The 11,724-nt window shown below is 43.4% G+C and overlaps 1 protein-coding gene across 1 annotated transcript; it reads right to left on the reverse strand.

The window, feature by feature from the left end:
* Positions 1-716: 716 nt before the first annotated feature.
* KCNV2 (potassium voltage-gated channel modifier subfamily V member 2) lies at positions 717-11,512 on the reverse strand. The gene is made up of 2 exons (XM_037374488.1): positions 9,865-11,512; positions 717-5,492 (listed from the first exon to the last, which is right to left on the reverse strand). Exons 1-2 carry the CDS (start codon positions 11,308-11,310, stop codon positions 5,217-5,219), a joined length of 1,722 nt encoding a protein of 573 aa, XP_037230385.1. The 5' UTR covers positions 11,311-11,512; the 3' UTR covers positions 717-5,216.
* Positions 11,513-11,724: the final 212 nt, after the last annotated feature.

Consider the following 11,724-nt stretch of genomic DNA (forward strand, 5'->3'; position numbering starts at 1 on the left):
TAAGATCCACTAAACAAAGGTGAACTCACCTGAACACCAGAGCACAAGCCGGACAGCAGCGTTGCATGGTAAGCTGCGAGCTAAGTAGTGAGAAGTCTGACAGCCAGGAACAGGCCTTGCCTTTGCAGGGGTGAAATTGAACTTTTAGGTTAGCTGAGCTGCATGACCAGACTTTTATTTCAAATCTGTGTATAAAATGGCACCATTTTCCCTTCGGTGCATGAAGATTTAGAGGAATATGCATTGTACTGCATGGAAAAAATATACACAGAAACTCAGCATTGTTTTACGCCTGCCATACCTCAATGTGGAATGACAGTTGGTTGATACCTGTGTTTTGATTGCTTATGTTAAATCCTGTCAACAAAAGCCTGGATAATACTCCCTATTGATCTAAAACAATCTACTCAACAAGTAAGGTAACTTTACCTTGAACTTCTATGTTCCCTGACTAATTTTCTGATGTTAAAAAAATTCAGATGTACTCCTATTAGAAACAAAAAGGAATAGTGAAATTCATCTCCAGTGTAATAAATGCGGCATTAGACTCCATAGTTGTTATGATACAGATTCTACACTACAGTTTCACGTTCTTGTAGACACTCCCGCTGACAGGACTGCAGGCTGTCGGTGCGCTGCGCCTGAAGAAGGTGCAGCAGAGTTGACGCAGCAGGCAGCAGCAGGCACTATGTGTTTTTAAGACAAGGGGATGTGGCAGCCCGTATCCTCAGGGCAGCAGCAGTAAGCAGTTCTCCATGCCTTTCCGTGCCTTTCCCCAGGGAGACCCGGCTACCTTGCCCTGCCTGAAAGGGCGTCGCAGCCCCCATCACAGCGGGACGTGTGCTCACAACCTGTGGGTGACTTCCTGGGTTTTCCTGAATTTCTGGAACTTTCCTCCCCCAACCCCCCAGTTTGTTTACCCAAAAGAAATAGGTGAATGTTAAGATATTTGGAAGTCAGACCAGCTTGACCCTCAAGCACTGGGCAGAACAGATTCGAGGCGCATGGAGTCCCTTTGATCCGTATGGATCAGGCTTCACCAGGGTTTGATCACAGACCTCGCCTCGCAGCCCAGCCTTTGTCACGGGTGGGCTGTTGCATTCATTTGCAGTCTATGCCTTCGCCTCCACGTGTAGTTTTTGGTAAGAAAAAAAGTGTCCTACTGAGCAAGCCTGTTCTTGTGTGCGTATTTGAGAAGCTCCTCTGCAGACCGACGCGCTTGGCGGCAGTGCTGGCTGTGCTTGCTCTGCAGCCAGCGCAGGTTCTGCCTGCTCTTTGCCAGCTGGTAGCAGAAGTGCTTTTCAGGCAGTTTCCTCTGCCAGAAGCAGCGAAGGAAATAGTGTTGCAGCGGTACATGATGGCCTGAAGAACAGGTATTAGTGATAGTGAAAGAATGACAATTTTAAGTATGGTACTTGTTTTATATGGTTATTAATAGGGGTGAAACACTTTCACTTATCAATGCAGCAAATCTGCTCCAGAAGTTGGAATGACAATACAGAATCATTTTATAGAGTAGAATTACACTTTGACAAGTTTTATTTAAAAACCTTGATAATCTACCTCGATACTACCTGTAGAATGTTTTAATTTTTCTCAGCATATTTCCATTAAATTACCTAAGTACATAAAAAGCTAGTACTTCTGACCTTTGCATTTTTCAATCCAAGATAAAGAGCTGGATTACAGTCAATTGGCATGTTATTCATCTATTACTGAATAAAGAAGTTAACAAAAGTATTGTAAATAGCAGATAAGCATGAATCAAATATTTTTACCTAACATACAAATACAACGTTCTAAACAGTTGAAGCTATTTTTTTAAGCAAGGTGACAATGTTTGCTTCCTAGGATTATTGGTAGTCGTTATTTTACTTGGAAGTATACCTAGTTTATTATCTTTAAAGTTATACGTATTTAAAGACTGAATGTTACTATTCGCCTTAGAAGCCTGAGAACAGCACCAGATGCCTATTAATCTGTGGTTTACTGTAGCTACTCCTGTAAGTGCTATCTTTCTGAACAAGAAAAGCAAACAGCTGCTGAACTGCATTGAAAAAGTGATGTTCTTCTAAGACAGGGATTTGTGCAAAAGCATATTCTAATTGGATTTCTTTCCACTGTCTCATATAGGCACAGACTCTTTAGATTTCTACCACCATCACCCCTATTTTTTTTTTTTTTTTGTCTTTTTTTCTTCTTTTTTTTTTTTCCCCAATAATTCCCAGGCTAAAATGAGTAGATGAAACAGCATGTAATTGTCCTAAAGTGAAGCCAGGGCCATCCAAATAAACTGACTGCTGCTTTGTCTACCAGAGATGTGTACATAATGGTAGAATATATTTTCCTTTTCCCTCTGGGGCTCATTAGTATCTGTAATTAGTTAAAATGGAAGACTTCAGCACGTCCACATTCAGAGAGGTTTCTCATTTCTCAGTGGTTTGAGAATCTTTCACCCTGTTTCCTCAAAACCTTAGCTATGCCAGGTTAACATCTCATACAAAACAGTCTTGTCTACTTCAGCTTTAATAGTATTTCCCATCTTTCTTGTGTTTAAGCATATTTTCCCTTGACCTGATTATTTTGAAATCTTTTGATTGTTGAAGCCCTGTGACATTCAAGTCACCAATGTCACAGCTCTCCTGCATTATTTTTGGACGTCGTCATGTGTGCCATTTGACTGTTTCATTTGAAATGTTCATTTGAAACAGCTGTATTAAAACAGTAAGGACTTGTGCATTAAAATCTTGTTGGACAGTTAAGAAAGCACTCGCTGAGGATGTTTGATTCTGACTCCTGATAAAAAGAACAGTCCCTTTTCTCCCACTCATATTTTGTGTGGAAAGCCAATTCCCTTATGTGTCATGAAGAACATCTACTTGAATGGGTCCTGCAGGTGAGGCAGGTGGGGTGGAAAGAAGGGTGGTGATTTGTGTCAAGTCTGAGGCGGTGAGGAGGTCCAGCCCCTGCTCAGGCTCTGGGTTTCTCTAGGTGGCAAGAAGGTGCTGAGCTTGCCATGCGAGGCAGAGCATCTGCTTCCCATCTGCGTGGTGTGTGCAAGTACTGATTCCTTCAGACACGAGAATCAATTAGGGTGTCGCATATCTTGGCAAGTGGAGTAATCACCAACATTTAAGTCCTTTTAATGGATCTAACCCAAGCTGCACTTTGGAAATAAAGCACACTTGCGTTTTTGCATGCTTGTAACCTGCCACCTTGTTGAACTGCAGCAGAGGTCTAGGGGAGAGGCTTCCTGTGGTTTCAGGAAGCTGCTTGAACTGTTGCTGTGCAGAAGGGCCGTGCAAATTCATAGCATCCCTAGAGCCAAAGTAAAGCCGCTATTCTTCTCAGTGAGCGCAAGGATTGTGCCTGCTGCATTGTCCAGAACAGCAAACATCTATCCCATTCAACTCCCAGAGCTCAGCTCTGCCTTAAAGACATGGTTTAGCTTTAAACAGAGCTGATCAGCACACAAAGTGCTGACTGTCATTCCTAAAGAACAAAATGACAGATGGCCTTATGATACATTTGTCTGGAGGTAGAGAATGAGAAGAGCAACTTGATTACTAATTACCTTCTCACCATTCAAAGGAGAAACATCCTTATGCTTGACACTATTTGCATGGATGTGGCAATATTAATGAACTTTTTCACCCTCAGATGTTCCAGGACTGAGCTTCACACCATTGTCTCCAGTGTGGCTCTGAGATTTGAATGCAGCCATTTGCATTCAGCAGGGTAGCACAGACACAACATGAAAGTTCAAGAATTTAAAAATGCATCTCTGCTGTCAGGCTGTTTTGTAGCAAGAGCGCTGGCAGGGTAACAGACATGGGTCATATCTGTCAGTGACTGTTACCATTGCTTCTTTTTGTTGCTTTTTTTTTTTTTTTTTTAACTATTTTTATCCAAGTATCAATAAAATAACTACTCTTTCAGATCTGTTATTCAGGTTACTATTTTTAAACTGGTATGACTACTTTTACATAAAAATACTCCTGATGCTGTGTACTAATACATGAAATTCTGATTGAATTTAATTGTTAATTCATTGCATAGGTTTTGGGGTGAGTTTCTGATGCATGAGAAATTGCATCCAGCTGTGCAAGAAGGCTCAGTAATCTTAGGAGGTAAAGTACTACTGGGGGTGAGCTAAGGTGTCCAAATTGTGTCCCTAATGGCTGTATGTACCAGACAAAATATCTTGACTTTAAATTATATTTATAATTAGTTACAAATAACTGCTGATAAGATCCTTTGTATGAAAATTCTTCATGAGATATTATCTATTACATGTTTCATTTGATTATTTTTTTTAAATGCTGCTTTAACACTTACGTCCCATGACAGGCCTATTACTAGTCTTAACAATTCAATAAGCATATACACTAAATACTGTAAAATAAATATAGTTTAGCACTTAATCCTATACGTAAAGAAGGCTTTGGTTTGGAAATGTTTTCAGAATTTATCAGTGACATTTATCAATTCAGACTCCAGACTTCTTCGCTATTTCTTGGTGTAATGGAAGATGATTATAGAGGTGGTGGTGATGGAAATACTAAAAGCAGTGTGTTGCTTGCTTAGGTATGAAAATGGGAATCATTTGCAGGGCTGCATTTGAAAAATAAGATTGGAACAGTGAAGCATAGGTATCTGACAGTGGAAACAAGCTGAAAGCTTAAAGAGTATAGATGCTGCTAATATTCAGGTAAATGCTCTGGGCTGTTTTCCTGGCTGGTGCAAAACCAATTTCAGCAATGCAGTCAGTGTATTAGGTATTCTATTTGTTTAATTTTTGAGACTGCTTTGACAGCAGTGAGGCAGCTGGCCTTTAATGGCAGCAATTTGTTTTCCTTTGGTTTGATTATGGTGGGTCTTTTTTGTGGGTCTAATCAGTAGCAGGGGGTTACATCTTCATGTGGGTCTTATTCAGAGTTTCTGGGTGGTTAATCTGAGAATGTCATTCCAGATAGTTGATGTGCTTGGAAAAGCCGGGGGGGGGGGGGTGGGGTGGGGGGGGTGAGGCGGGGCACGAATCTTCTGTCTTAGTCTGAGCCTCTTTTCTTTTGAAAACAACCCCCTGCTAAACAGATTTCATCATCTACTTTTGTTACTTTTGGCTTTTCAGTTTATCCCCAGTTAGCTTGGCTGATCTATTGTTCTTTCTCCTTCAGCTTCTTTGTTGCTTCCCAATATCCACAGCACAAACTGTGTCAGTGCTGTGACAAAGGCTGGGCTGCACCTTCTCCACAGCATTCAGATATTTTCTTCATGGCTCTCCGTGTGAAGTCCACCTTCCCCCTTTCTTTCTTGAGAGCTGTGTACTCGTAGGCCTTCAGCTTGCTGTAATAGTCTGAGAATTTGTTGTAGAGAATGGAGATGGGCATGCCATTCAGGATTATTCCAAATGCAATGCAGAGGAAAGCAAACAGCCGGCCAAGGTGAGTTTCTGGACACATGTCTCCGTATCCCACTGTAGAGATGCTGACCTACAGGCAAACCAACATTCAGCTTAGCGTATAAATGGATATGTTCAGGCATCCGGGACAATTTTAAAGTTAGTGTTTTTGCACTTGCACTGAAATACTCTCTGCTGCCTTTTTTCCCGTACCATCCATTTTATGCAAAAAACCCTAATTAAAAGAAGTCCCTCTCATGCAGCAGAAAGACAACAGTGCAGTTTGACACTATTCAGGAGGAGTTTTATAAGCTTTGTCCTGCAGAGGGAATTTCCAAACAGTTTTCACGCCAGCGTCTCCAGCAGGTGGATTAGCTTGGCTGCAGGGAGCAGATAGAGATGGCTCCCTGACTGCACAAATCCAGTGATAACTGCAGCTCTGCTCTGTCAGTGTGTCACTTGGAACAGATGCCCGGTATCTAAATTGTATGTAAAAACACAGTATTTTGGGACTTATTCTGATGTTTGTATTTAGAGTATTACCATTGTTTGTCATACATATTTTACACATGAAAAGCTTCAGCTAATTGTGAAATATATTTATATAATGTTTGTAATAGAGGAAGAAGTGACCCAGGACTTTGAAGAGTCTGGATAAAATCCCCTTTAAAGGTTACATACCTGCAAGGAACAGTGGAAAAAACAAAGATCTTTCTCTATTGTCTCAAAGTTTTTGCTTGCAGCGTATGCTCACAACACACATTTAAAGTGCTAAATTTTTTGATCTCCCTGTTCAGCTGTGTGTCAGAGGTTACAGAAGTAAGGTGTATGTGTGCCTTCAGTAAGGAATATTCCCATTTGTTTTAACTGACAGACAGGTACACAGGTGAGAAGTTTTTGCTCAATTCCCCTTTGAAGAAGGGTTTGGGATTTGTTTAAAGTGTTTTTTGTGGGACTGATGGTATTTAGTGTATCTGCTTTATATGAATCTGTACATTCTGCCATCACATTTTCTGCATAGTTCCACAGGCTTTTTTCTTAGCCATCAGGGTTTTCTCTTTTTAGCCTATGTATGTATGAAGGAACTGTCTTTTATGTGGACCCAGTATTATACCAAGAACTGCAATACTTTTTTTGTAAAAATTAGTTTAAAAAATGTTTGCTTATGGGGATGCTACATCTGAATGATGTAGTCCCAAACAGCCAGCATAAAATAACTCCTAATTTATATACTTCTACTGCACACACCTTGATTGTTTATAGTTGTTACATTTACCTGCCAGAGAAAAATAAGTTATATTTATTAAAACTTGCAGGCTTCTGCCATCTGACACTTCCTAGACTTTGCAAGGGATATTTTTCAGCCAATTAATTTTATTTTTTTTTTCACAGTATCTTAGCACAATGTGTGTATCTGTGAAACAGTAATATAAAATTTTGGCAGAAATAAACCACAGGCAGTAGGACTTTCACTGTAATGCCCTTGTGGCTTTAGCACTGATGTAAGTCTTTGGAAGGTCACGTTGTGCAGCCTGCCATCCTCTAACATGCTAAATAAAATGTTATTTCAAATGAAGAAAGCATTAGGGTACATGAGACAGCACTGGCTAAGCACATTTGTAGGATGCACCTGGTGCTTCCTGTGGAATAAAAAGGATTAGTCACTTGGTTTAATGGAAATTAAGTCACTGGATTTGCATGATAATACAGGATAAATATCTCCAAAAATAAATACCGAGATGAAGGCAAGATGTTTATCTCTACCAGCCAGGACAAAACCATTATCCTGTGATAAGGTTCTGTTCCACTGGCATAGTCTTCTACATCGCCTGTGACAGTCTGAGAGAGATACTTCTGTTCTGTGCGTGTGTCAGACTGTGAACACTGCTGGATTTTAATGAAATTTGAGTGATCGGGGTATCTTAATTTTTACTCTTAAAGAATGAATAGGCTTTAAAAAGAGTTTCATGCCTTGGAATTGCAATGTGCATGCTAGAGCATCTCTTCCGGAGACACTTGCTCAACTGAATAAGCCTTTTTCACTTAGTCACGCAGGTTTCTTAGGAGTATCTAAATGATTATGGTGTCACCAGCTTGCAGAAATGAGTCCTAAAGATTTTGCATATATCCTGTATGTTCACAAAAGAAAAAATAAAGCTAGCATCCTTACTGTAGTAATATATGAACTACACATTTTTTCATATCCTGTGTATAGCGCTTAAAGTTGGCCTCTGAAGGTCACATTACCCAACCCTTTATTCACTGTTTTTTCCTTCTTTCACATGCCCCATCTTAAAGGATATTCAGCACATGTACATATGTATTACATATATAAATGTCTGCTTCTGTCTGTAGGACCAGTTTTAATGCCACACACTGAATCACAACAAACATACATTTGAAACCACCACATCTTATCAGCTCTCACTGAACCAGAGGTGCAGGCCACGGGCTGGCCAGGAGAAGTGACCTTGGATGGGCTGGGGTTGCTCTCCTGCGGGCCCCACACGCAGTTCAGTGTATCCAGTGTGTATGCTGATCAACCAGCATGGGAAGATCTCCTGATTGCTTTCCGGTCCATTTGCATGGGCTTCCTTCCCCAGGGAAGTGACTTGGACATAGCCAGACCCATAGCCAGGTCTAGGGGTCAAAAAAACTGCTGGGAACCTGCTATAAACATGGGTTTGAGAGCCAGCATCAGCTGCTGCAAAATGAAATGTACATGATGACAGATTAGAACAAGCCTTAGAATTATCGACAGCCAAGATATGGACCCTTTGCCTTCTCTTAGCACCTGCAGCATCTAGCTACCCTCTGATTTGTTCCAGGCTGCTGTAGGTATGCTGCACATGTAGGTTTTCCAGCTCTGAAATGCTGCAGGCAGCAGTGCAGGCAGGGATCATCTTCTCCCTCTTACCTGTGCCCTTGATAAAACCACCCCCCTGCCTGCCAAAACATTGCTGTAAACGTGGTAATTGTGGAACTGCCATACTTGTGCATGAAGGTACCTGTTAAGCACTCAGTTACTGCAGCTCCCTCTCCACTGTCTGCTGGTCTTGATAAACCCAGAAGTATTTGTTTTGTCTTCGCGGCTTACCGTGAAGAATATAACTATCATTTTGATCTCACAATATTTAAGAAGTATTGGTTAGCCCTCTCCAAGTGAATGGGTGTTAATGCAATCCAGATCTGGAGCTGAACTGCTTCCTGTACCCTTTAGAGGCAAATTCCATGTTGGGGTGCTGGAACAGTTCTGCCAGAACATTGCCAGAGTCAGGAAGCATTTAAACAAGGTGGAGGACTTTAAACTCTCACAGCTCTCTATTTTCAGCTAAATCTTTATGTCTGAAAAAACGCTGCCTTGAAAACACTCCTCCACCTACACAGTATGGTACAGGTCAGTGACAGTTCAGACCTCTCAAGATATGCCCAAATGCCTTACAGCACTAACCCATTGGCAGTCTCTAGAAACAAGGTCATTCTGTCTTCAATTCCGAGGCTTGTCAGCTGAAACTCAGCCAGTTACCCTCACTCCAAGTGCCTGGGATGGGACTAATATCACACTCTTTCTGGCAGAGGTTGCAAAAAGAGATTCAAGGTGACATTAACCAGCTCTCAGCACTGACTGATGTGGAATTCAAACCAGTGACCCAGATGTAGAAAGCAGTTTATCCCATTATCAACCCCTTGAGCTATTCTGCTTCTTTTTGTATTTATTCCTCTCCAAGTCTAGCATGGTATAAATAACCTCCAGTGTTTTGTGTGGGTGCAGACATGTGCCTCAGACGTGCCACCTAAAGGAACAGAACACAATCTCTTGTGTAAAACAGCTGTTGGTACTAATGCATATTTAATGGCCAGAGTTCTAGGACAGCTTTGGCTTTACAAGTTTGAGTGACCAGACTATAGTTAATAAACTATGTCTTATCATTTTACAGTTGTATGATGGGTCACGGTAGATCTGCAGAAAAAGAACAAGAAAGAAAATCCTGTGTCCACCTGCAAGCAGCTAGCCTGATGCAAAGTTTTTGGGTCGTGTGTCCTTGCCCCCACCTGCAAGCAGCTAGCCTGATGCAAAGTTTTTGGGTCGTGTGTCCTTGCCCCCACCCCCACCCCACTTTTTTTTTTTTTGGCAACACTGACAATGGGGTTAAGTGGAGAAATGCTTTTCTTTCCTGTCTTTGCCCACTTCTCTGAAAGTGCAAGTACTGTCTGTATTTGGTTGGACAGAAATTTCAGCACTGTCTGCCTGATTAAGCCTTGATTTAAGCTTACAGCAGAGGTGAATGAGTGCATGCGTGTGCGTGAGTGAGTGCATATGTCCTGTAAGCTCAGAATTCAGAGCAGATGTTCACTGATCTGAGCCTGCTGTTTGCAAGATTGTCATCAACACTAGCAAGGAAGGAAATGGGAAGGGAGGAAGGGTCACTGGCTATCCAGCAAGGTGAGATGCGTTTACTTACGGCAGCCCACCACCAAGCATGAGGGATGCTGGTGAAGTTGGTGCTGGAGACATCGTGCTCCACTGTGTAGACCATGGCAGAGAAGGCGAAGATGCCCATGGCAATGAAGAGCAAAAGGCAGCCCACCTGCTGGTAGCACTGGCGCAAGGTAAAGCCGAAGGCACGAAGCCCTGTGGAGTGGCGGGCCAGCTTGAGGATGCGGAAGATGCGCATGAGGCGCATGATGCGAAGCACTTGTCCCACCTTGCCCACCCGTCCCACCTTCTCGATATCATGCTCATGCTGAGAGCCCCGACCTCGGGGCTGGTCATCATCAGCAAAGCATTCGAGCAGCAGCTGCAGGTAGAGGGGCAGGATAGCAATAAGGTCTACTGCATTGAGGGCGCTGCTGGCAAAGCGGCGTAGGTCTGGGGTAGAGACCAAACGCAGCAGGTACTCCAGTGTGAAGAATGCAATGCACAGGGTCTCAATGTGCTCCAAGACAGGCCGGCTGTCCCCACTTTTATGGTCTACTTGCTGCATCTCCTCCACTGTGTTGAGTGCCAGGGCCACCACGGAGATAAGCACGAAGAAGCTGGAGGCCACTGCCATCACCTTAGCAGTGACAGAGGAGAAGGGCTTCTCCATAAGGTTCCAGAGGCGCCAGCGCTGGGGACCGTAGTAACGCATGTGGTGGAAGAGCTGTTCATTTTCCTGAGCCTCTGCCTGGGAGCGCAGCTCGCGCTGGACCTTGAGCTGCTCGCTCAGCTCGTCACGGCGCTCCTCAAAGCAAATGCGGCAACAACGAGGTGTGTATTTGAGCCGTACGCCCCAGTAGCTTAGTTCCTCCAGGAAGCTACGGGGGCACAGCTCATCCCGCACATGCAGCACCCCCGAGGCATAGAAGTTGTACACCAGCTGGAAGACAGCCGGGTCCCGGTCAAAGAAATACTCATCTACCTGGGCAGCGTAGTCATCGCACAGGCCCAGCTGGCAGCGACGGTCAGTGGAGGTAGCCAGGCGGCCCAGGCGCGTCTTGGGGTAGATGGCCACTGCCTGGTAGGTGAGGTGGTAGCTTTGGCCACCAACATTGATGTTCAGCACGGGTGAAGTGGAAGCCTTAGCCAGGGCTCCAGAGGAAAGCACAGGGGAGCAAGGAATGGATGATGAGGGCTTTTTTTCTCCATCAAATATGTCTCCACTTGGCCATTTTCCTTGTTCTTGTTCTTTCTCTTCCTCTTCCTCATCTTCATCATCCACATAATAGTTGTAATTCCCCTCAGGTCCCAGGAGCAGCAGGGGCTGGGAGTTCAATGGAGCAGTAGCAGAAAAGCCACTCTGCTTATCTACATGCATGCCTTCGTCATTCTTCCCCTTGTTGGGCTCCAGGAGGACATTGGGTGCTTCTCTTTCACTGCCTTTATGCTTTAGGAAAGGAAATTGTCTCCGCATGTTAAACTGCAACATACTATTTTTTCTTACTCTTCTCCCTTCTGTGCATTCACCTGATTAAGGAATTAACACCAGTCCTTGTCAGCACTACAAAGGCTGACGATCCTGTTTTCTTCTCTCTTTATCTCAGTACTATCATGCACAGCAGCAGTTCTGTATTTTTCTCCCTGCCAGCCACAGCTCCAGTTGTTGTGAGCGCTCCGTGTGGGATATAGACACATGAAGACTGCTGTTGACCGTTTTAATCTTGCTGACAGCGAAGATCTGAGTGCTTAGAGAAGGGGATTTAAGGGCTATTACCGTGTCCAGCTTCATCTCCCTCAGTCGTGACGTGAATGATTATGGATCCATAAATCTATGAAAAATTGGGGGGGGGGAACGGGACGGGGGGACGGGACGGGACGATGGAACCCTGTAGTTTCATTACTA

This window comes from Falco rusticolus, chromosome Z (assembly GCF_015220075.1).
Source record: "Falco rusticolus isolate bFalRus1 chromosome Z, bFalRus1.pri, whole genome shotgun sequence".
NCBI classification, from domain to species: Eukaryota; Metazoa; Chordata; class Aves; order Falconiformes; family Falconidae; genus Falco; species Falco rusticolus.

Coding starts and splice junctions, on each gene's coding strand:
- KCNV2 (XM_037374488.1), bottom strand. CDS start 11,310: ATGTTGCAGTTTAACATGCGGAGACAATTTCCTTTCCTAAAGCATAAA. Junction 5,493..9,864: donor ATGCTTGGTGGTGGGCTGCC/GTAAGTAAACGC, acceptor GTTTGCCTGTAG/GTCAGCATCTCTACAGTGGG.